General features: G+C 43.2%; 1 protein-coding gene across 2 annotated transcripts in view; it reads left to right on the forward strand.

Annotated features, from left to right (window-relative positions):
* Nucleotides 1-24,906, forward strand: part of IQGAP1 (IQ motif containing GTPase activating protein 1) — a 100,172-nt gene that overhangs the window by 53,026 nt on the left and 22,240 nt on the right. Inside the window, exons 11-26 of one of the 2 annotated variants that reach the window (XM_045899360.3) lie at nucleotides 787-871; nucleotides 1,612-1,775; nucleotides 1,979-2,139; nucleotides 3,593-3,717; nucleotides 5,719-5,882; nucleotides 16,731-16,821; nucleotides 17,016-17,183; nucleotides 18,124-18,266; nucleotides 20,037-20,207; nucleotides 20,913-20,996; nucleotides 21,090-21,161; nucleotides 21,254-21,323; nucleotides 21,695-21,903; nucleotides 22,990-23,145; nucleotides 23,391-23,554; nucleotides 24,062-24,286. In XM_045899360.3, coding sequence (XP_045755316.1) covers nucleotides 787-871; nucleotides 1,612-1,775; nucleotides 1,979-2,139; nucleotides 3,593-3,717; nucleotides 5,719-5,882; nucleotides 16,731-16,821; nucleotides 17,016-17,183; nucleotides 18,124-18,266; nucleotides 20,037-20,207; nucleotides 20,913-20,996; nucleotides 21,090-21,161; nucleotides 21,254-21,323; nucleotides 21,695-21,903; nucleotides 22,990-23,145; nucleotides 23,391-23,554; nucleotides 24,062-24,286 — 2,252 coding nt within the window. The remainder of the gene's footprint in view (nucleotides 1-786; nucleotides 872-1,611; nucleotides 1,776-1,978; nucleotides 2,140-3,592; nucleotides 3,718-5,718; nucleotides 5,883-16,730; nucleotides 16,822-17,015; nucleotides 17,184-18,123; nucleotides 18,267-20,036; nucleotides 20,208-20,912; nucleotides 20,997-21,089; nucleotides 21,162-21,253; nucleotides 21,324-21,694; nucleotides 21,904-22,989; nucleotides 23,146-23,390; nucleotides 23,555-24,061; nucleotides 24,287-24,906) is intronic. The other variant, XM_045899361.3, reaches the window with a different exon arrangement.

Here is a 24,906-nt window from a genome sequence, read left to right on the forward strand (position 1 = left end):
TGAGAATCTTGTGCTGTCCTTTAAAGATTCTTATGGGGCCTTTTTTCCCTGTAGTTAGACTATAACCTATAGCTTTTAGTAGGACTTTTTTTTCCTGCATGTAAATGTAGGTTTTTAAGATATCCTCAGGTAAGAAACACGGTGTCTTTAGTTCCCTTTCACTTTTCCAGTTGTAAACCCTCTTAAACAAGTAGGACCTGCCCTCCGAACCTAACCACCCCTTCACTTAAAGCATCCTTCTTAATTCCCCAACTCAAAGCCATGGGGGGAAACCTGAATCTCTTTCACATTCTTACTTCAGGACTTTCTACTTAAAAGAAAGCAAACATCAACTAGTTTCCTCTGGCCAGCACTGGGAAAGCACGTAACGTGCAGTAAGAGTAGACTGTGGAATTGTACTTAGCGGGGTTTGTAGGACAAATATGAGTGGCTTGCTTTTTTGTCTGAATGAGGACAAACAAGTGTACATTTTTTCAGATTCCCAGCATATATCGGCCAAAGTAAGCAGCATTAATGTGCTAATGAGTCTGTGAATGTCTTATGTCAATATTTTGATGCTTCTCACAAACTGTCTTTTTTTATCTGCTGGTATCTGGAAAGTCACTCTACCCCGTATTTGGCAGGGGCTTTGGCTCTCACTAGGACTGCCGCTTTCTCTGCACATAGCCTGACGCTGTCATTTAGGCCCAGGGTTCTTCGTCCCTGTGACTACTGTTGAGATACCACTGTAAGGCCTGGAGGCACAGGCATGAGAATCTTCACATAAATGTTCTTTGCTTTTCTTAGGGTGGTCAGGCTGATCCCCTACAGAAGGAAGAGCTCCAGTCTGGTGTGGATGCTGCAAACGGTGCTGCCCAACAGTATCAGAGAAGTAAGAGTCCTCTCCCTGAGATCCTGAGGAGGGCTTAGGTCCACTGGGGCGTCTGAGGTCAGATCCCGTCACTCCTCACCCCCACCCCCAAGCCTGCTAGCCATAATCGAGTACCAGGGGCCTTTGGCAGGAGGGCTCCTCTGGTTTTCAGAGTAGAACTGGAGTCCACGTGGGCTCGCTTTGGCTTGGAAGCACTTGAGCGTTGGAGGCGGTGAGACTTAGGGGCTTGCTGGGTGAGATCTGGATGGTGGAAGAGAGAGAAGGATGTTGCCAACATGGGCCGAGAGGAAAAGGAAATGTGAGCAAGCAAAAGGAAGTGTGAGCAGAGATACAGATGATGAAGGATGTATTGAAGCAATAGTGATGAGAATAAAATTTCTGTAGATATTTGGGGCCGAGTTGTATAAGATAAAGGCTTAGAAAGATTGTGGAAACCTTTGAATGGCCGCTTAAGAAGCTGGTCCTTGATTCGCCGGACTGCACGGGATGGAAGAGATGTTTTAGAAGGAGAGTCGCAGAATGAATTGGAGTGGAAAACAGCTTTATTGGGATATAGTTGGCATAGCCAACAGTTCACCTTCATACAAAGTGGGGGGCTGTTCTCTAAAGATGAAAGCTCCACTTCAAACATCCTGGCTGATAGTTTATCCGCAGAATGTAACTTTCTCCTGTGAAAACCGCCTCTCCTTCCCCTGGGGGCGTCCTAAGCCAGCTGCGTTTCTGGCCCGTTTTCTATGCAGGATTGGCAGCCGTGGCAGCAATCAACGCTGCCATCCAGAAGGGTGTTGCTGAGAAGACTGTTCTGGAGCTCATGAATCCTGAGGCCCAGCTGCCCCAGGTGTATCCGTTTGCGGCCGATCTTTATCAGAAAGAGCTGGTTACCCTGCAGCAACAGAGTCCTGAGGTAAGTCAGCCCAACCTGTCCTGTTTGTGAGCAGAACAGAGTAGAAGTGAACTTCATACCCACTTCTCAGTGTGGTTGGCAGGGCTTTTTTTTTTTTTTTTTTAACCAGAAACTTAGACTGCTTATGGCTTACTTGAGCTTCTGAGTTCTGTCAGCATCCAAGAATGTCTGTCCTCACCCCGCCCTCCCCCGTCTCTGTGCAGCACAGCCTCACCCATCCTGAGCTCTCTGTGGCAGTAGAGATGCTGTCATCGGTGGCCCTAATCAACAGGGCGCTGGAGTCGGGGGACATGAACACAGTGTGGAAACAGCTGAGCAGTTCGGTGACAGGCCTTACCAATATCGAAGAAGAAAACTGTCAGAGGTGGGTGCGCAGAGCGGTAGATGGGATCCGTTTTTGGGTGTCAGCTCTCCTGTTGTCAGGCGTTGTGACTTTAGTGTGCAATCCGTTTTTTCTTTTCTTTTTTTTCCTATTTTGATTCACTTTATTCTTTATTATGCTGGAGAATTTATAGTAAATTATGTATATCATGGCATTCCACTCCTGAATATGTAAGTATGCTTACCTAAAACAATGAAGATGTTTATTATAGAGCCAAATAGTACTATCTTATACCCTGATGAAATAAAGAATTCTTCTTTAATAGCTGCTGAACCTAGTCCATTTTCATACTTCTTCACTTGTTCCAAAACTGTCCTTTTCACTTGGTTTCTTCACACCAGGATCCAGTGCAGGACTATGTGTTACATCTGACTGTTGTACCACTCAGGTATCTTTTAATCTAGCATTGTTCCTTTCTTCATGAAACTGACTTGTTAAAGAGATGGGACCAGTTGTCCTATAAAATGTTGCACCTTCTGGTTCTGGTTGCTTCCTGATATTTGGCTTATTTCTGTAAATTGGAAATTAGGTCTAAAGGCTTTCAAGATCGAGTCAGCGTTTTTGGTTTGTGTATTTAATATTTTCTCTTAACTAGAGGCATATAAAATCTGCTTATGTCACCATTAGAGATACTAAGATTGATCCTTGAATCAGGGAGACAGCTTATCCCCCTTACGTATATTTATGTTTTTCCCTTAGCATAATCTCTTTTTGCACCTTTGCACCTCAAAATGTCCAATTCCCCATTAATAATCACCTAATATTTTTAACCCCAGTTGATAATCCTTGTCTAAATCAATACTTTATCAGTAAGAGTTACTTAATGATGATATCTGTGTTTTGTTTTGTTAAGCCCCTACGTGCGGCTTGAACTCACAACCCCAAGATCAAGAGTTGGCATGCTGTACTAACTGAGCCAGCCCGGCGCCCCTAAGGATGATATCTTGATTTATCCTTCCTTCTACATTTGTTAGCTGGTCTATGGCCTTGTTTTCTTGTCTTTAGAGGAACTGCTTAAGATACTGCCTCTGATTCTTAGCTGGTGATACCTGGAATTTAGAACATGTAACAGACTGTTAAGAATAAGTGATATTCTGGGGGTGCCTAGCTGGCTCAATCAGAGGAGCGTGCAACTCTTGACCTTGGGGTTGTGAGTTTGAGCCCCGCATTGTGTGTAGAGATTACTTAAACACAAACAAAAAAATTTAAAAGAAAAAGAATAAGTGATATCCTTACATTTTCACATTTTGTTGACGGTAACTCCTCAGTCTCAGAGTTGTTCTCTAGCGTATGTGAAGCTATGCGAGTACCTTAGCTGTCTTTGTTCTTTGGATACTTTGTCTCCAGTCTTCCCATTCCTGTCATCCCTGATAATCCTGAAAGTCCCTTTTCTTACATTGCACTTTTTGTCTTTTTTGTTGGGGGAATGGGGCAGGTATCTCGATGAGCTGATGAAACTGAAAACTCAGGCACATGCAGAAAATAATGCATTTATTACATGGAATGACATCCAAGCCTGTGTGGACCATGTGAATCTGGTGGTGCAGGAGGAACATGAGAGTGAGTAATCTGCGTAACCATCCCCTCAAATAATGGAACTATTAAAGATGTGTGTGATCCCATGAACTGGTTCTAAACACTAGAAAGATTTTTTGGAAATTGTGTGTGTGTGTGTGTGTGTGTGTGTATCACAAAAAACTAAGGTTGAGTATTTTCAAAACATCAGGCAACTGGTACAATTAGGTGTGTATGTAATAAGAACTAAAAGTTTCCAGGAGGTGACTTAAACATGATCTGGTGTTGTTGTTGTTGTTGTTGTTTTTAAAGATTTTATTTATTTATTTGACAGAGAGAGACACAGCGAGAAAGGGAACACAAGCAGGGGGAGCGGGAGAGGGAGAAGCAGGCTTCCCGCTGAGCAGGGAGCCTGATGCGGGGCTCGATCCCAGGACCGTGGGACCATGACATGAGCCGAAGGCAGAGGCCTAACAACTCAGCCACCCAGGCGCCCCTGAATGTTATCTGTTATTTTTAAATGTTTTATAACAAGTAGTTCTGACACTAACCACTCCGAGTTACGTCATCTTGCATGGGTGTAGGGTTCAGGCTTCCATAAGACTCCTCTCATTTCAGATACCAGCCACAAGCTATGAGGAGTTCCCAGGTCACTACACTTCTGAGAAACTGGCTATAGACTCAGAGCTTCCCTCAACAGCCCCCTCAGATTCAATAATTTGCTAGAGGGACTTAGCAGAACTTAGTGCTGTATTTATGATTATAGTTTTACTGGAAAGGATACAAATCAGGACTGGCCAAAACAGGAGACCTATAGGGTGATCCCAAATATAGTAGGGTCCCAAATGCCAAGCTTATGTGTCCTCAGGATGTGTATCACAATCAGGGACGCTCTCCTGAACTTTGGGTAGCCAGAGGTTTTCAAGGATGATTGTGAAGGGTTGACTAGTGGCCATGTAATTAAACTCCGTTTCCAGTACACCTCCCCTCCCTGGAGATAGGTAGGCTGGGCTGATATCACAATATCATGGGGCTCAAAGCCCCGGTATTCTGATCATGTGGTTGGTCTTTCCAGCATGACCAGCCCCCATCCTGAGATTATCCAGGGGCCCACCTTGTTAGTATAAACTCAGGTCCTAGAAGCCTGAATAACAGAGATAATCCAATCATTTAGGAAATTCTAATGGAGGTTAGTAGTTCCTTCCCAGGAACTGGGGTCAAAGGTCAGCCAAGTTTTTATTATACCACAGAATCTTTACAAAAGTAGCACAGCTGCCTGAGATACTTGAGGAGTGAATATTTCTAGTTTTAATTTGTATTTCCTGTGAGAAATATTCCATTGATTTGGTGAGAAGAGCCTTGCCTTAGGGTGGGGAGCCCTGGGGTCGCATCTGCCTCCACTTGTTCACAGTGAAATTTCGAGGAAGAAATCTGAGCCTCATCTTTTCTTAAAGATGTGGAATCAGGTGACTTTTTACCATCCCTTGAACTCTAACATTTTGTGAATCAGAAATGGTTTTGATCACACATTGGAATGTACTTGAAAGCTATACTATAAAAGCCAGTTTCGGGGCACCTGGGTGGCTCAGTCGTTAAGCGTCTGCCTTCGGCTCAGGTCATGATCCCAGGGTCCTGGGATCGAGCCCACCATCGGGCTCCCTGCTCAGCGGTGAGTCTGCTTCTCCCTCTCCCACTCCCCCTGCTTGTGTTCCCTCTCTTGCTGTCTCTCTGTCAAATAAATAAATAAAATCTTTAAAAAAAAAAAAAAGCGAGTTTTATCAAAATTCTCTTTACTTTCACATTAGAGCAATTAAAAACAGAGACTTGAGGTTTCAATGGGAGTATGGATACCAGGGAGTTTATTTTAAATGAAACAAACCTAAAATTTTAAAGAATTTAAATGCTGCTTAATATTATAGGTGGCAAATTATAATTTGAATCATGATAATGCTTGGATGGATTTCTGATTACTTAGCATGTTTAAAACTTGATTTGTTTATATAATTTCTTAATTTCAAAAATTAACCTTTGTCCTTTCATATTTAGGGATTTTAGCCATTGGTTTAATTAATGAAGCTCTGGATGAAGGTGATGCTCAAAAGACTCTGCAGGCCCTGCAGATTCCTGCGGCCAAACTTGAGGGAGTCCTTACAGAGGTGGCCCAGCATTACCAAGACACACTGATCAGAGCAAAGAGAGAGAAAGCCCAGGTGAGTGGCAGTGAAATTGTTCCTTTCTGTTCAGAGAACTTCATCCCTTCTGGAACCAAGAGAGAGGTAGGGATGTTTCCTGGACACCTTTAGATTCAAAGCACTGGAGGGACATGAGATGTGACAGTACACATTTGGATTTTTTTTTGTGGTCCTCTGTTTTTATTGTTGTAGACACTTCTCTCTCACTCTCTCTTTTTTTTTTTTTCAATAGAGGGAAGGGGTGGAGAGGGACAGAGGGGGAGAGAGAGAATCTTAAGCAGGCTCCATGCTCAGCACGGAGCCTGACGTGGGGCTCGGATCTCATGACCCTGAGATCATGACCTGAGCCGAAATCAAGAGTCAGACTCAACCAACTGAGCCAACCAGCTGAGCCATCCAGGTGACCCCCGTCTTGTATCTCTTTAAGTAAATTCTGTGTTGAAGTATAAGATCCAAAAAATGTATAAGTTATGTAAGTATACAGTTGTATAAATTTTCAAGAGTGAGCATACCTGTGTAATTGGTAGTCAGATTATGAAAAGCTTAACAGAACTGTCTGATGCATCCCATTCTGCCCTCATCCATCCCCCACTCCCCCACCTGCTGGTAATCAATCCTGGTTTTTAACACCATGGTTGATTTTTTGGCCTGTTTTTGAATTGTATTTGAATGGTATATAAGTACATACATTATGTACTCTTTTGTATCTGGCTTCTTCTGCCTAACATAATGTTAGTGAAATTCATCTGTGCAGTTGTAAGAAGCAATAGTTTATTCTTGTTGTTGTGTACTATTCCACTCTGTGGTTATAGATTGTTATTGGAAATTTTGGATTGTTTCCCACTTTTTGGCTATTGCAAGTAATGCTTCTTTGAATATTTTAGTACATGTTTCTTGGTAAATATATGGTAAATTCTACTACATTTAGAAGTAGAATTTATGGGCCATAGGGAATGCACATGTGTTAAGCTTTAGTAGATAATGACATGTTTTTATAACAACTTTATTGAGATATAATTCACGTAGCATAGATCTCAGCATTTCAAAGTGTACAAGTCAGTGGTGTTTTGTCTTCATAGAATTGTGCAATCAATTTTAGAACATTTTTATCACCCCAGAAGGAAACCTGGCTCCCATTAGTTAGTCACTTCTCATTTTCTCTCATTCTCTCCTGCTCAAGGCAACCAGCAGTCTACTTCTGTCTATGGATTTGCCTATTCTGGACATTTCATGTACATGGAATCATACAACACGTGGTCCTTTGTGACTGGCTTCTTTCACTTAGCTTGGTTTATCCAAGTTGTAGCGTGTATTAGTAGTACATATTTATTTCTTTTTACTGTCAAATTATATTCCATTGTGTGGCTGTAGCATATTTTAGCTGTTCAGCAGTTGATGGACATGGGTTGTTTCTGTCTTAATGGCAATTAGGAGCAATGCTACAATGAACATAGAGATTTTCATAGGTGATTGTAACACAAACATATCTTTTAAAAAGTTTGTCTTACCTCAGCTAGTTCATTGAGGAAATGGACAAGATTTATACCTCTTTTTATCATGTTGCTGAGTAGGAAGTTGCTTTGTATATAGTAGGCCCCCAGATATTAGTTGCATGATTAAGGCATAATTACTTCTGTTTTTCTAATTGTGATCTCCTTTTAGGTTCTTCCTAACTAATAATTCGTTGTTGGGAGGACGACACCTTTCTTTTCTGACTTAGAGGATCCCTACAATGAGGTTCTGGTAGCAAGCAGAAGAAATAAAAGAAATTCTTTTTTTTTTTTTTTTTTTTTTAAGTAATCTCTACACCCAATGTGGGGCTTGAACTCACAACCCTGAAATCAAGAGTTGCTCTACTGACAGGGCCAGCCAGGTGCCCCTGTAATAGAAATTCTTAATTTAAGGGGTCAGATTCTTTCTAGGAAGCCAAAGGTAGAAAAACAGACCAGGGCTTCTGTGTTTTTGGAGCTTTTATACACTCACACCTATGCAGGCTCTTTAAGTTTGGGTTGGGATAGAGGAGTTGTGCATAATGCTGTCATGTTGATAGGTCCCCTTTGATTCCATTGTCAGGAGAGTAGTTGGCATTACCATGTCCTAATCCTGTAAGTATAGCAAGTACTAGGTTTCATTTTTTTTTTTTTTTTAAGATTTTATTTATTTATTTGAGAGAGAGGAAATGAGAGAGAGAGAACACATGAGAGGGGATAGGGTCAGAGGACGAAGCAGACTCCCTGCCAAGCAGGGAGCCCGCCCGATGCGGGACTCAATCCAGGGACTCCAGGATCATGACCTGAGCTGAAGGCAGTCCCTTAACCAACTGAGCCACCCAGGCGCCCACTAGGTTTCATTTAAGAGGCACGTGATTGTGCCGCATGTCAGTGATCTGAAACAACTCCCATTGTGCGGTCAGGAAACTGAGAAAAAGGGATCAGTTGGCTGTAGGAAGTTGTAAATGGAGTTCCCTGTCTTTGATATTAACTTTGGATCCTTTGGATCAGAGCCTCCCAAACTTGGCTGATTGTTAAAACACTTGAAAAGTCATTTTTAAAATACAGATTCCTAAGCTTTACCTCTGTTCGTGCTGATTTCGAATCTCTAACTTGGGGCCTGGCTGCAGTGGTTTTGGGAAGGCCAGTGGTGGTGGCCTTTGTTTTTGCTACCATTTAAGTCCAGAAGGAATCTTATATCTGACAGACAGAGGAGTGGGCTTTGGGAGAATAAGCTAGCTCTGGTTCCCTAAAAAAGGAAACCTCTAAAAAGAAAGAGTCGTTGAAGGATATAACTTGTACCTCTCTCACTCGTCCTGTAAGCCTGACTGCTCCTTTTGTTTGGGTCATGACAGTTCATTAGAGGATGTGACTAGAGTTTGAAGCATTTCCTTTTGCTGGGGAATAACTTTCAGAGTTCATCAAAGGAGGAGAAAGGGGGTGGGGGGCGGGTTAGAGGAAAATTTGCTTAACACTGCCAGGCCCTGCTGCGTGTAGACTGCATATTTGGTAGAATTGGCTTTTTTTAGGCCTCAGCTTAGCAGTTCCTCTGAGCCATTTTGGGAGTGGTTTTAAAAATAATCATCTGAGTTCTAAATTTAGCAAGCAAAAGAGCTTAATTTAAATTTGGTCTGTAGTTTTCTTTTCTTGTGATATCTTTGTGTCTGGTTTTGGTATCAGGGTAATACTGGCCTCGTAGAATGAACTGGGAAGCATTACTTCCTCTTCTAGGTTTTAGAAGAGTTTCTGAAAGACTGGTGTCAATTCTTTAAACATTTGGTAGAATTCACCAGTGAAGTCATATGGGCTTGTATTTTTGTTTTGTTTTGCTTTGTTTTTGTAGAATGTGTTTTGATTACTAATTCCATGTCTGTGTTTGTTGTAGGTTTATTCAGATTTTCTTAAGCGTTCTGTATTCTTCCTTCCCTTTCTCATTGCCTTCTCGGAATTCCATTATGCGTATATCGGTATTATTAATGGCGTCCACAGGTTTTTGAGGCTCGGTTCCTTTTTCCTCATTCTTTTTTCTTACTGTTCCTCAGACTGGATATTGTTCCTTAGACTGTCTAACTTAAATCGACCTATCTTCCAAATTCTCTGATTCTTTCTTTTGCATGCTGAAATCTGCTGAGTCCCTCTAGTGAATTTTTCATTTCAGTTATTGTACTTTTCAGCTCCAGAATTTCATTTGGTTCTTTTTTTTTTTCTTTTAAGACAAGAGAGAGGGCGCACAAGCAGGGGGAGAGGGAAAGAGAAGCAGACCTCCCCACTGAGCAGGGAGCCCTATGCGGGGCTCAATCCCAGGACCCTGGGATCATGACCTGAGCCGAAGGCAGACGCTTAACAACTGAGCCACCCAGGCGCCCCTCCTTTGGTTCTTTTTTGTAAAACAATTTCTTTCTCTTTATTGATATTCTCTGGTGAGACATCGTTCTTTCTTTTTTTTTAAAAGATTTTATTTATTTGACAGACACAGCGAAAGAGGGAGCACAAGCAGGGGGAGTGGGAGAGGGAGAAGCAGGCTTCCCGAGGAGCAGGGAGCCCGATGCGGGGCTCGATCCCAGGACCCTGGGATCACTACCTGAGCTGAAGACAGCCAGTTAACGACTGAGCCACCCAGGCGCCTGAGACATTGTTCTTATACTTTAAGTTCTTTAGAGATGGTTTTCTTTAATTCTTTGAACATATTTAAAATAGCTGATTTAAGCCTTTGTTTCCTTTTTTTCCTGTTTGAACCATGCTTTCCTGTTTCTTTTTTTTCTTTCCTACTTTGGTAGTTTCATAGAATTTTCTTTTTTCTTCCTTTTTAAGATTTTAATTCCAGTATAATTAACATACAGTGTTTTATTAGTTTCAGGTATACAAGATAGTGATTCAACAGTTCTGTACATTATTCAGTCCTCGTCGTGATAAGTGATAAGATAGTTTCTCTTTCTGCTGCTTCATTATTTATTTATTTTTTCTTTTTTTTAAAGATTTTATTCATTTATTTGAGAGAGAGAGAGAGCGAGAGCACATGAGAGGGGGGAGGGTCAGAGGGAGAAGCAGGCTCCCTGCCGAGCAGGGAGCCCGACGCGGGACCCGATCCCGGGACTCCGGGATCATGACCTGAGCCGAAGGCAGTCGCTTAACCAACTGAGCCACCCAGGCGCCCCTCTGCTGCTTCATTATTAACGTTTAGAAATGCAACAAATTTCTATATGTTGATCTTATATCCTACAATGTTACTGAATTCATTTATCAGTTCTAGTGGTGTTTTGGTGGAGTCTTTAGGGTTTTCTATATATAATATCGTGTCATCTGCAAACAGTGAAAATTTTACTTCTTCCTTACCAATTTGGATACCTTTTATTTCTTGTCTGATTGTTGTGGCTAGGACTCCCAGTACTATGTTAAATAACAGTGGTGAGAATGGACATCCTTTGTCTTGTTCCTGACCTTAGGTGAAAAATTCTCAGTTGGTGTGGGTTCTTTATATATGGCCTTTATTATGTTGAGGTATGTTCCCTCTAAACCTACTTTGTTGAGGGTTTTTATCATGAATGGATGTTGCACTTTGTCAAATCATGCTTTCTTATTTCTTTGTATGTCTTGTAACTTTTTGTTGAAAACTGGACATTTTAATAATTGGGCAACTCTGGAAATCAGAGTCTACTCCATCCTCAGAGTTTACTGTTGTCTTTGTTACTATTGTTTGTTTAGTGATTTTCAATTCTGTTAAGTCATGTGTGGCCACTGAAGTCTCTGCTTGATTAGCTAGAGGTCAGCTAATGATTAGGCAGAATATTTTTATTTATTTTTTAAAAGATCTTATTTATTCATTTACTTATTTATTTGAGAGAGAGAGAATGGAGGGGGGCAGAGGGAGAGGGACAAGTAGACTCTATGCTGAGTGTGGAGCCCAACACGGGGCTCCATCCCATGACCCTAAGATCATGACCTGAGCATAAACCAGGAGTTGGACCTTTAAGGGACTGAGCCGCCCAGATGCCCCTAGGCAGAGTGTTTTTAAATGCCTAGAACCAGTAAAGCTCCCAGCCTTTGCTGAGGGCCAGTGTGTGCATGTTGGGACACACCTTCAACGCTCAGCCAGGCAGTTTACAATTCTGCCTGAGACCTAGCTTCATGCTTGCGCAGAACCTCAAGGCCAAGCCCTTACAGCCTTACCGGATCTCTTATGAGCATGTGCACAGATTGCACATGCATTATGGCCTTCTGGATTTCCATCTCAGGAACATGTCAGAGACTTTCAAAGCTCTCTGGATGTCTCATTCTCAAACATTTCTTTTTAAGCTTTTTGGTTAGCTTATTGTTTGCCTAAATTATTATGCACTGCTCTAGACATCTGTGATATTAAACAAGTGCCTTTTATTGTTTTTGATAAATGCCCCTGGAGAAAATGCTGTTTGCACTGGGCAAGCTCTAAGTCAGTTCAGATGAAGATAGCCTTGCTGTGGCTTTCTAGGGATCTAAATCTAACAGGTTGGCTCATGACAGTTCTCTGGGAATAGATGGGGCTCTGAAGGAGGAGGGGTGTGTGTGTGTGTGTCTCTGTGTGGTGGTGGTGGTGGTGGGAGACAGATGGGAGTGGAGCCAGTTAAAGTGCCACAAAGCTCACAGTTGTTGAATTGTCCCAATTCAATGTTTTTTCTTTTTTTTATTAACATATAATGTATTACTTGTTTCAGGGGTGCAGGTCTGTGAGCACAATTCACAGTGCTCACCATAGTACATACCCTCCCCAGTGTCCATCACCCAGCCACCCCATCCCTCCCACCCCCCACCACTCCAGCAACGCTGTTTGTTTCCTGAGATTAAGAGTCTCTTATGGTTTGTCTCCCTTCTGGTTTGTCTTGGTTCGTTTTTCCCTCCCTTCCTCTATCTTCCTCTGTCCTATTTCTCAAATTCCTCATATCAGTGAGATCATATGATACTTGTCTTTCTCTGATTGACTTATTTTGCTTAGCATAATACGCTCTAGTTCCATCCACGTCGTTGCAAATGGCAAGATTTCATTTTTTGATGGCTGCATAATATTCCTCTGTGTGTGTGTGTGTGTGTGTACATCTATATATCTCATATATATATATCATATATGTATTTTTTCTTTATCCATTCATCTGTTGATGGATATCTAGGGTCTTTCCATAGTTTGGCTATTGTGGACATTGCGGCTATAAACATTGGGGTGCACGTACCCCTTCAGATCCCTACATTTGTATCTTTGGGGTAAATACCCAGTAGTGCAATTGCTGGATCGTATGGTAGCTCTATTTTCAACTTTTTGAGGAACCTCCATACTGTTTTCCAGAGTGGCTGCACCAGCTTGCATTCCCACCAACAGTGTAAGAGGGTTCCCCTTTCTCTGCATCCTCACCAACATCCGTCGTTTCCTGACTTGTTAATTTTAGCCATTCTGGCTGGTGTGAGGTGGTGTCTCATTGAGGTTTTGATTTGTAATTCCCTGATGCCGAGTGATGTTGAGCACTTTTTCATGTGTTTGTTGGCCATTTCGATGTCTTCTTTGCAGAAATGTCTGTTCATGTCTTCTGCCCATTTCTCGATTGGATTATTTGTTCTTTGGGTGTTGAGTCTGATGAGTTCTTTATAGATTTTGGATACTAGCCCTTTATCTGATATGTCATTTGCAAATATCTTCTCCCATTCTGTTGGTTGTCTTTTGGTTTTGTTGACTGTTTCCTTTGCTGTGCAAAAGCTTTTTATCTTGATGAGATCCCAATAGTTCATTTTTGCCCTCAGTATTTTTTCTTGAATAAACTCTGATTGCTGCAAGCCAAAATTTTTGATGTTTTGAAAAAGTTGACGATTTTTACCAGGGTTTTGTTTCTTTTATGTAGGAGAGGATTTTCGGATGTCCTTACTCTGCTATTTTCACTGATGGTCACTTCTCTCTCCATTTAAATTTAGTGTTTTTGGAATACTTGCTAAAAGTAGATTACTGGGGTAGTAATACCTGAATGCCAAGACATGGATATCAGGGATTCTCAAGGAACCCATTTTATAATTACAGATACGAATGACTTGTAACTCTCTGTTCTGCTCCCCCACCCTATAGTATGTGTGTACACAGACAGACATGCATGCAGCTAGAAATCAGCTGGTATGCACCAGTGCGGCTGTCCCCGTGGTTGGGATGTTGAAAGACTCTGTTTGGTACACGGCTACTGTGCAGTAACGAAAGGGTTAATGTACCTAACCCAGCGGGCCCTACGATTCTGCTGTATTCTGATTGTTCAGGGCTTGTGTTGCATAGTTGGTGCGTATGTTGTATAGATTCAGATTCATGTGTGTGTGTGTGTTTACATGTGTATACAGCATGTATGTCATGGTTCATATAATGTGGCACGGTTTGCATGTGTGACGGCCGATGAAAATACTATATTACATATATGTACACATAATATACTGCAACCTAGATTTTATCATCACACATGCACACCGTGCTACATATAATGGGAGAGATTTCTAAGGAAGTTTTAAGGGGTAAGAAGTGCCCTTTAGAGGTGTGTGAGTGTGTGCCTTACACACACACACACACACGGTAGCCATTCTTTTGCCCCTTGTCCCTTTACTTTTTCCATATTTTGTGGCTTCTGCACCTCTTTTACCTGCATCATTGCCCACTTTTTGATTCTTATTTCTGGTTTCTATCTCTTTACCTCTTCTGAAATGGAGCCAGTGTGCTAAGCCTTAGCATTGTTAGGGGGCAGTATTTCAGCATATTTTATGTAGCATTTTCACATTAAAATCTTTTTTATCTCCGTAATCTCCACAACATCTAGCCCAGAGTTTTAACCTCCTGCTGAATGATTTGTGTTAATCTTAGGTAGGTGATCTCTTTAGAGCGTGCAGGAGGACCTGGGGCTTTTGTCATCTTATTTGATCTGATTTGAGCTGAGAGAACCTGTTCTTTCCTTACACTGGGATGAGGTGATATATGTCGTCTCTCTTTCCTCGTATTGCTGTATCATTTTTCCCTGACAACAGCCGAGATCCCCATCTGTTCTCTTTCTTTTGCCTTCCATACTGTAGCTCTGTCACTTGTTTCTTAGGGGAGTATGCATGGATATGCATTAATTGTTTTGCTTTAGTCTGCCTGGGGCAGAGAAGGCACAACTCTGAATGGTCAGAATTCTTGATGAGTTATGCCCTCCTCTGAATGCAAGGAACGTTGTGCCAAACCTCCCAGCTCTGCGTACAGCAGATTCTGCTCAGAGGTATCTGATGTGTGATTAACTTAAAAGCGAACCCAAAAGAGCCTGGTTCTGTAGAAATACTTAACGTTTTAATGTGAGAGGATTTTAGGCTACCTCTGTTGGAGACTGCACCTCCAGCCCTCTAGCGTAGGATTTCTCTGTTTATGTTGTCACAAACCTGTAGCTGACTCATCCTCTTGTGTCACATTGAAACTATTGCTTAGCATTTACAGTATTTATTCGTTTGATTTTAGGGAGATTCTGTGTGGCCATTTTCTGTTTTCAGTAATGGAAAGGGACTGGTGGTAGGAGTTTATGAACTTCTGCAGCTCTTTGGTGATTTGTTCTTGCATTCTATTTGTCTGCGTACTCTTTTCCTTTCCCAACTGTCAGTTTCTTAAAACTGGGACGGTGCCTCTTAGGATTCTAAGCCCAGCTCTTACCTTAATTTCTTTAAATGATCTTTCTTTGTAAAACTCTGCATTTGAAAGGAGTAAATCACTGCTTTCAATGTCAGTGGCCTGCCGTTGGCCTTATCCTGTCACCAGTGTGCTTTATAAATTGCAGGAATTGGGGACAGCTTTGCTCTGCCGAGGGAAACATTGTGTCTCCCTCCACAATAATGTGGGGGGGAAAGTGAAGTCTTCTCTGAGCTTTGGCGACTTCGGCTGGTGGGCCTCCTGAGGGCAGGGAAAAGGCCCATTTTGCCTCGAAGCCCAGACCCTGCTTCATCCAGCATCAGAGTTGTAGTGCCTGCCCCCAGGTGTCTGATTGTCAGATTGTATTTACACCAAACAGTCAGAATGGATTTTTGATCTGCCATTTACCCCGATGGCTATTAGCTCAAGCCTGAGAAGCAGTTAATTTTGTTGGATCTGCCAGGATCGTCTCAGACATGACTCTGTCAGCCTGGCCACTTGAAAACCTGAGGTGTCTCACCTCTTATGGAGAAGGCTGCCATCTTAATCTCCTGAGCCGGTGCTTCCTATACTGACTTTTGGAAACATGAGCAAACAGACAGCCCTGTTGGAGACAGTTGAAAGCTAAGTTGGTATTAGAGGTTTGCACTTCTGACTCAGGCTGAGCCTAGGTAGACGGCAGAATATCAGCTCTGCTGCCTGCCCCTCACAGCACAGAGTCCCTGGGGCTAATCCCAAAGCCACGTGCCCAAATCAGAGCGTGGTAGCCAGATCCGTGGAAACTGGAAGATACTAGAGAAGGATACTTCTGGCAAACAGTTCTACTTAAAATGCCCTTCAGAGCAAACAATTGCCAATAAGCTACTTGAAAAAAAATTGGGGGCACCTTCGTGGTTCAGTTAGTTAAGCACCCCACTCTTGATTTCGGCTTAGGTCATGATCTCCGGGTTGTGAGATCGAGCCCCATGTCGGGCTTCGTGCTAAGTGAGGAACCTGCTTTAGATTCTTTCTCTCCCCCTCCTTCTGCCCCTTCCACCCACCCAGCTCATGTGCTCTCTCTCTCTTAAAAAAAAAAAAAAAAAAAAGAGTCTAAGGTGTCTTTAGAAAGAGGGAAGTAAGCCAACACTACTATTTCATTTGTGTCCCCGGTATTCAATTCAGACTGCACTATGGACCTGTGAGGCTTTTGTTGGCCATGCTGAGGAAACTAATCACTGTTTATTATGTTTCGGTGTGAAAATGTGTTTTTAAGTTTCCAACAACTGATTTAACATTCAAGTTTTAGAATATAAACTGGGGTTATGTTTAGATTGCCTGTTACGGCTTCTGGCTTTTCCTGTGATAAAGTCTGATGCTCTTAAAAACAACAGTCATAGAGAATCTCAATATTTTGGCAAAGGGGGCTTTCTGAAAAATACCACATGTTCATATTCATAGCATGGCCCTCGTCACACTAATAAAGTCCCTAGGCCCTTGCCAGTTTGGTCCTTCTGCCACTTCTAGCTGCTCTTGACCTCCTGAACCACTTGCTTCAGCTTCATGTCCCCATCACCTGCACCTGAGGCAGGTCTCTTGTAATCTTTTACCAGGTTTTTGATGCCCAGCCTCTCCCAGTTGACTATTTGATGTGTCTTGTGTGTTTGAAACTTCTACATCTGATTGAGTCTCAGAAGCCCCCTTGATCTCTTGTACCCTAATTCCATAACTCTGATATTGTTTTTGCTTTTTCATGGTGCGTAGGAAACCCAGGACGAATCAGCTGTGTTGTGGTTGGATGAAATTCAAGGTGGAATCTGGCAGTCCAACAAAGACACCCAAGAAGCACAGAGGTGTACGTGTCGGTGGTTTATTTCTGTTTCTGTGGCGGGTGGGGGTGGCGCCGGGCTCCCTACCTCAGTATTCAGCTTGATAGAGAGATGGGGTGTGGGCAGGGGGCAGTTTGCCAGTAGGCGAACAGTTGGTGAAGTAGTGTGTGGCTTTAGACACTTTCTAAACTATTCTGGTGACAATTCTCTTCCGGGATAGTTGCCCTAGGAATCTATGCCATTAATGAGGCAGTGGAGAGTGGTGATGTTGGTAAGACCCTGAGTGCCCTTCGTTCCCCTGATGTCGGCTTGTATGGAGTCATCCCTGAATGTGGTGAGACTTACCAGAGTGACCTTGCTGAGGCCAAGAAGAAGAAACTGGCAGCAGGTGAGTTATGGGGACGTAAATATGTGCCTTGAAAGGAAAAGCTTGCATCTGGGAGGGGTCAGCTGTAGGGAAATACACTTTAGTGTAGAGGCACAGTATTTAGGCTTATTTTAAAGCCCCTAAGGAGATAATATCCCTATTTAAAAAAAAATTTTTTTTGGGCGCCTGGGTGGCTCAGATGGTTAAGCGTCTGCCTTCGGCTCAGGTCATGATCCCAGGGTCCTGGGATCGAGTTCCGCATCGGGCTCCCTGCTAGGCGGAGAGCCTGCTTCTCCCTCTGCCTCTCTCTGACTCTCATGAATAAATAAATAAAACATTAAAAAAAAAAATTTTTTTTTTTTTAATTCTTACCTCCCCACCCGCCTTAAGGGCAGCTGTGTTAAAAAGGTCAATTTTCTAAAAAGGCAAAAAGCATCCAAGTATTTGACAATTTATCTTTCATAGGGCGTCATTAGTTCTGATTGCGTAAGTCTATATAAAAGTAGTTTATCTGCAGAAAGAGAGGAATAAAGATAAGATTTTTCATCCCATTGCATGGCCTTTTTTTTTTTTTTATTAACTGGAGAGGCCGAATAGTTGCAAATCTTTTTATCAGAATAGTTTTCTGACACACAAGGTCTTAGATACTGGCTTTGAAAGGAACAAAGTTAGTCAAGGTCAGTTCCACAGTTGGACTTCATATTTTCTTTTTATAACGTAGAAATGAGTGAGCTAAATGAGACATAACGAAGCCATGATTTTATTTTATTTTATTTTTTTGAAGCCATGATTTTAGAGGGACTTAGGATTCCCCTTTACTCTTATGGATGCAAGGAACAGGTTTTTGGAATGGTTCTATTTAGACTGTTAACCCTGGCCAGAATAATCCTGCAGTGTTAGATATGTGAGTGTGGGAAGTGTGGCTCTGAGTTTCTTTTATCTTTCCTTTATTTTCTGTCAGTAGATAATAACAGCAAGTGGGTGAAGCACTGGGTGAAAGGTGGATACCATTACTACCACAACCTGGAGACCCAGGAAGGAAGATGGGAGGAACCCCCAGACTTCGTGCAGAATTCAATGCAGCTTTCTCGGGAGGAGATCCAGGTAGGTCGCATTTCCTCACAAAGAGAAGAAGCTGAGAGAACGTGTTCGAGAGCCAATATTAGTGAGAAGGACAGGGCCTGTGGTTAGAAGACCTAGACTAAAATTAAGGCTATATAACGAACTATGTGGACTGGTTTTATCCCTAGTGGTTGGGGGAATGACTATGGGCCTAGATTAAACTATAGAATGAAGTCAGGTAAATTGTGTGCTCATTAAAGAAAACTTGGATGATCAGAAAAAAAGAAAAATGAAAAGTTTCTTTAACTCCTTGTTAAATGCAGTGACTGTTAATCTCTCTGATTTGCCTTTCCAGTCTTTTCTGACTGTTCCACAAACTCCAAACCATGCTGTTTTAGAATATAACCTGCACTTTCAAATTAGCTCAGCATTTTTTTATGGCTGCTTTTAAAGTGCTTTTTCCCCATCCTCTGTGTGTTTGCTTATGCTGTTGGTTCTTACTGTTTGCTCATTCATTCAGCAGTTACTCACACCTCCTTGAGTGTAGCAGGCTCTCATCTAAGCAATGGGGGCGTGGTCGTGGACAACACAAGTCCCCACTGTCATGAGAGGTCCCTTCCCCGACATCTGCATCTCTCAGACTTCTACCCATCTCAAGCGTCACCTCCTTGATGATTTTTTTTTTATTTATTTAAGTCATCTCTGCACCCCATGTGGGGCTCGAACTCACGACCCTGAGATCAAGAGGTGCACGCTCTTCCCACTGAGCCAGCCAGGCTCCTTGATGAATCTTTTTGTTTGTTTTTTTAAAGATTTTGTTTATTTATTTATTTGTTTGAGAGAAAGAGTGAGAGAGACAGAGATCACAAGCGGGGGGGGGGGTGGGTGGGTAGGGCAGAGGGAGAGGGAGAAACAGACTCCCCACGGAGCAGGGACTCGGTTCCAGGACCCCCAGATCACGACCCGAGCCGAAGGCAGACGCCCAACTGACTGAGCCACCCAGGCGCCCCCCTCGATGAATCTTTTTAAAATTCTCTTTCCTCCCCCCTCCAACTTCGTTTGAAGCCCTGCCCAAAAACTCCATAGTAATTCAGAATTTAACCAACTTGGATTTGAATTTCAGTCACGTCTGTACTTGTCTCATGCCCACTCCTGGTTTTTAAAATGCGCCAATAAGTTTGCGGGGCTTGTGTGAAGTACCCGCGTATCTTGTCCTTCATGGGCTGTTGAGCACTTTTAACATCACTTGGTGCTGAGCTCACGTGCATTAAACTGGAGTTGTCTAATGAACATTAAAAGGGAGGAAAAGGTATCGAGGGAAGATGTTCAGTGAGCTCCTGTAGGCCATAGTTAGAAATGTTATTTTTCTTTTATTCTACCTCATTTATTTTTTTAAAGTAATCTTTACCCCCACGGTGGGGCTCCCAACTCACGACCCCAAGATCAAGAGTCAGGTGCTCTGTGGGGCGCCCTGAGACACGTTACTAATAGGCACAGAGATTCCTAGAGAGAGAGGACAGTACAGGCCATCTGCTTCCATTGAGCAGCATTTCCCAGCTCCTGGGAAGAACTGCAGTGCCCACGTGTGTAAAAAGTGAGACAGTCCCTTCATTCAGAACATCTGGCAGAGGGATGAGTTTCTGTCTTGGGCTTGAAGTTCTCCTCTTCCCGGCCGGTGTTTCATCTTCTCTGCTAATGATTTCACCGTGAGGAAATTAAACGAAAGCCCTTGAACTCTGTGAGTGTTGGTGTGTGTGCTGTGGATGAGAGTGGTTAACGGGTGTCCTCCAATGTGACCGGATGCTTTTTCAGAGCTCCATCTCTGGGGTGACGGCTGCGTACAACCGAGAACAGCTCTGGCTAGCCAACGAAGGCTTGATCACCAGGCTGCAGGCTTGCTGCCGCGGATACTTGGTTCGACAGGAGTTCCGATCCAGGATGAACTTCCTGAAGAAACAGATCCCTGCCATCACCTGCATTCAGGTATCTCAGAGCCGGTTGTGCAGACAGCAGGGGGCGCTTCCGGAGCAGGGCAAGAGGCAGGCAGCTCTTAGGACCGAAGGAGAGTGGTTTTTGCCCTCTGACTTCTGGTCTCTCCCTTTTTTTGACAAGTACTTCCTCTTTCTTACTGCTGTAATCAGAATAGTCAGAGTGTGCTGGATGGTTTTCGTGATGAGTTGTCTGGCCCAGAGGCAGTTCTTCGGTACCTTGTTGTCTTCTAACACTGTTCCTTTGTGTTAGATTTGAATCTTGAGGGAAACAACTTTGGTTTCACTACAGTGACAGGGTAGCATGGTGTCACAGGAGGAATTCCAGGTGAGGAACCAAGGCCCCACCCCTGCCAGGCCGTGGTGAGCCCCTCCAAGTTTGCTTCCTCATCTGTAAATGGGGATACTTATACTTACCTTCCTCACCTGATTTGTTGTAAGGAGCCAGTAAGAGAACCTGTGTGGGGCCCCTGAAAGGCATGAAGTGCTGTGCTAACTAACCCTAGGGAAGTGGGAGGTAGCCCTGTGCTCTCCTGGTGGAGGGACAGCCCACGCCCTCATTCCCCTGTCACCGCTGGCTGTGGTCCTTTGGAAAGCTTCATTGTGAATTGCACTTGGGTAATTGATGAAGATGAGATTTTTTTAACTCCCTCCGATCCTTGGGAAGTAATATGTCCACTGTAATGTTTGATGGTTTCAGTCACAATGGAGGGGATACAAGCAGAAGAAGGCGTATCAAGATCGCTTAGCTTACCTGCGCGCCCACAAAGATGAAGTTGTAAAGGTATGGTAGTCCGACGGCGTTTCTCAGCATGGGACGTGAGTGTGCTCTGTGTTGAGAAGGACTGTTCTAATTTCCAGGATCCCTTCCCCACAGATTCAGTCTCTGGCAAGGATGCACCAGGCTAGAAAGCGCTATAGAGATCGCCTGCAGTATTTCCGAGACCACGTAAGCACCCTTGGGTATAAGGACCAGTAGAATTAGTTTTGCTGTATTTTTGGTGAACAAATGAACAAAGGAATTTCTTCTTTGTTCCTTAGATAAATGACATTATCAAAATCCAGGCTTTTATTCGGGCAAACAAAGCTCGTGATGACTACAAGACTCTCAGTGAGTAACTGTGCTCGGCAGACAAGAGTTGAGGCAGTGGTTGAGAGCCATCAGGTTCTGGGTATTCTCCACGGATCTCTTTTCTGGTCCTGAAGGCAAGGCTTGGGGGCTAGGGTGCTGCTTGTGATGTAAGTCCCTTTGCTAACCCGTGGCTCTATGTCTTGTTGCTTGCCGTCTTAACCTTTGTCATAACGTAGCAGTAGCATGACCGAGAAGACTGCACTTGCTGGTTGTCTTTGCACATCTCAAAAATAAATATCTTATGTGTGTCTAAGAGTTATTTTTTCAAGACAGTGCTGACATTTCCCCAAGACTTAGAACTTCTTCTGGTAATTCCATTACATGTCTGACACATACTTTCTTTCTGTCAGTCAATGCTGAGGATCCTCCAATGATTGTGGTCCGAAAATTTGTCCACCTTCTTGACCAAAGTGACCAAGATTTTCAGGAGGAGCTTGATCTTATGAAGATGCGGGAAGAGGTCATTACCCTCATTCGTTCTAACCAGCAGCTGGAGAATGACCTCAATCTCATGGATATCAAAATTGGACTGCTCGTGAAAAATAAAATCACACTGCAGGTATGGTCCAGCGCCAGCAGAGGCCTTGGGGCCCTTTGTCCTGCTTGGTACCCCCTGCCTCACCCGTTCCGACTTGCAGGTGGGGTGGAGGCTGGCTTTCTTCTCAGCGAATGCCATGCATTCTTTTTTTTTTTTTTTTTAAGATTTTATTTATTTATTTGAGACAGAGAGAATGAGAGACAGAGAGCATGAGAGGGAGGAGGGTCAGAGGGAGAAGCAGACTCCCCGCTGAGCAGGGAGCCCGATGCGGGACTCGATCCCGGGACTCCAGGATCATGACCTGAGCCGAAGGCAGTCGCTTAACCAGCTGAGCCACCCAGGCGCCCCAATGCCATGCATTCTTTAAAAATTACATAAGAAATGAGATAATTCAGTAGCAAAATTTTACATAGAAAAAAGATATAAAAATCATCCCATAATTTATGCCACCCCCCACGGTCATTTTGTATCCTCCATTTTCGCTTACTGTTAGAGGATAAGATGCTTCACACGTGATCACTAGTCATAAATACTCTCTTTAATGGCAGCACCTATCCGACATTTAGGTTGTTTTTCAAGTTTTTATTACAAATAACATTGTAGTTAACGTCTTAGTGAATACGTAGCTTTTATGGTAGTTAAGACTGTTTTTAATCTAGATTCCTAGAAGATGGTTTCCCATGTCTGTGGACATTTTTATGGTGCAGGTTCTTTTTTTTTTTTTTTTTTTTAAGATTTTATTCATTTAAGAGAGAGAGCACAAGCAGGGGGAGAGGCAGAGGGAGAAGCAGGCTCCCCGCTGAGCAGGGAGAACAGACATAGGGCTCCATCCTAGGACCCCGGGATCATGACCTGAGCCAGGGGCTGACGCTTAACCATCTGAGCCACCCAGGTGCCCTAGTGCAAGTTCTTAATAGGGAGGTGGAAGTAGGAGATTTGATTGGTGTCCTGAAAACAGGATATGGTGTAATGATTCTAAAATAGTTAATGGGATCTGCCAGCGCAGAGACTTTCATACAAGTTTTTTTGGTGCTCTAAGACCTTTCCCACAGTGCCCAGTTTCATCTTTCAAAGCTTTTTGATTTATGTGTATGCTTTCATTTCCAGGATGTGGTTTCCCACAGTAAAAAACTTACCAAAAAAAATAAGGAGCAGTTGTCTGATATGATGATGCTAAATAAGCAGAAGGGAGGTCTCAAGGCTTTGAGCAAGGAGAAGAGAGAGAAGCTGGAGGCCTATCAACACCTGTTTTATTTATTGCAGGTGAGTGGCTCCTGGAGTTGGTCTTATAAGATTTAGCTTATTTATTTTCCCATAAGGAAACCTTAGCCAACATACGTCTCTACGAGAGTATTTCTGGCTTCCACTGAGTGGTGAGCAAAGGGCTGTCTTATTTTTCTTTATTACTTCTGTCTGCACATTCCAAATCTTCAAGTTCAAAAGAATGTGAATATTTGTGCCAGCCTTTATATTATCTAGAAATGACGTATCCCTTGGTTTTATTTCAGACGAACCCCACCTATCTGGCGAAGCTGATTTTTCAGATGCCCCAGAACAAGTCCACCAAGTTCATGGACTCTGTAATTTTCACCCTGTACAACTACGCGTCCAACCAGCGAGAGGAGTACCTGCTCCTACGGCTCTTTAAGACCGCACTCCAGGAGGAGATCAAGTATGAACAGACTGCTGCCGGGCATGGGACCCTGTCCCACTGTCCTACGCACGGTTTGAGATTCAGGCCTGCCCGTGCCTCTCCTTGACCTCCATGAACCCTGTGCTCTCTGTGAAACCCTTACTCGAGAGCAGCTTCTCGTTTTTAAGTCACAAATGTAAAGTGTTGCTGCTTCGAGGAGGTGGTAGAGTAAGAGATTTGCCAAAGTGATTTTAGGAGGATTCTGTATTGAGATAGGACTTTTAAGAACTGCTCCAAACGTGAAGATGCCACATTTTTATCCAATAAAGGACCGTTCAGGTCGCTGTGACTGAGTTTGCAAACGGCACGCGGGTCCTGGGCTCAGGTCGGTGTCAGGGCATGTTTCTAGAGAAAGAGCACATACCTCCTTCCTTCCAGCTGTTTCTCTTTCCAGGGGATGGGGTCTGTCTTTAAATAGATACTCCATCTTTACATCGATAGAGTTCATGATTAGTTTAAATTGAATTTGTATCTGATGTTTTACAGGTCAAAAGTAGATCAGATTCAAGAGATCGTGACAGGAAATCCTACAGTCATTAAGATGGTTGTGAGTTTCAACCGAGGTGCCCGGGGCCAGAACGCCCTGAGACAAATCCTGGCCCCTGTCGTGAAGGAGATTATGGACGACAAGTCTCTCAACATCAAAACTGACCCTGTGGATATATACAAATCTTGGGTTAATCAGATGGAGTCTCAGACAGGAGAGGCAAGGTAGGGCAACCACAATGCCTTTTCCTTTGGTATTTTTGTAATTGTCTTTTTAAAGCATTTAACCTTTGATTATAAAGTAATAGTTCAAATAGTTTCTTCTTAGAAACTTCTTCTTTACATTGTTGACCTGGTAATTTATCCACGCACTTAGCAAATATTTATTGAGTGCTTACTCTGTGCCAGGCACTGTGTTAGGTATACAAAACAGACAAGCTCTCTGCCCTCTTCGTAGTTTTTTGCATGGGAGAGACAGGTACCTAAAAATGAAATGACAAATTGAGAGTTTTATGAGGTTCTGCCTTGGGAACTATAATGGGGAGTACAAGAGGGAGCTCACTTAGGTAGGGTGGTTAGGGAAAGCCTCTCTGAGAAGGTGAAATGTCACATAACTGAGGCTTAAAGGTTAAGATGGGGCCAGTCTTGCTGAGAGCTGGGTGCAGGGTATTCATGTCTGAACGTTCTGAGGTGGGAGGAGCTCGGGGGTCCAGAACCTAAAGGGTCACTGGCATCACTGGAGATGGAGTTGGACGGGAAAACTTAGGTGCATGAGAGCACTGTGTTTCGTAGAGGAGGAGGAAACGGTGTGGAGCGGCCCTGGCACCCTGGGGGCGGGTTGGACT

This window comes from Mirounga angustirostris, unplaced genomic scaffold, assembly GCF_029215605.1.
Source record: "Mirounga angustirostris isolate CCGP_5_RB_7025 unplaced genomic scaffold, mMirAng1.0.hap1 SCAF_9, whole genome shotgun sequence".
NCBI classification, from domain to species: Eukaryota; Metazoa; Chordata; class Mammalia; order Carnivora; family Phocidae; genus Mirounga; species Mirounga angustirostris.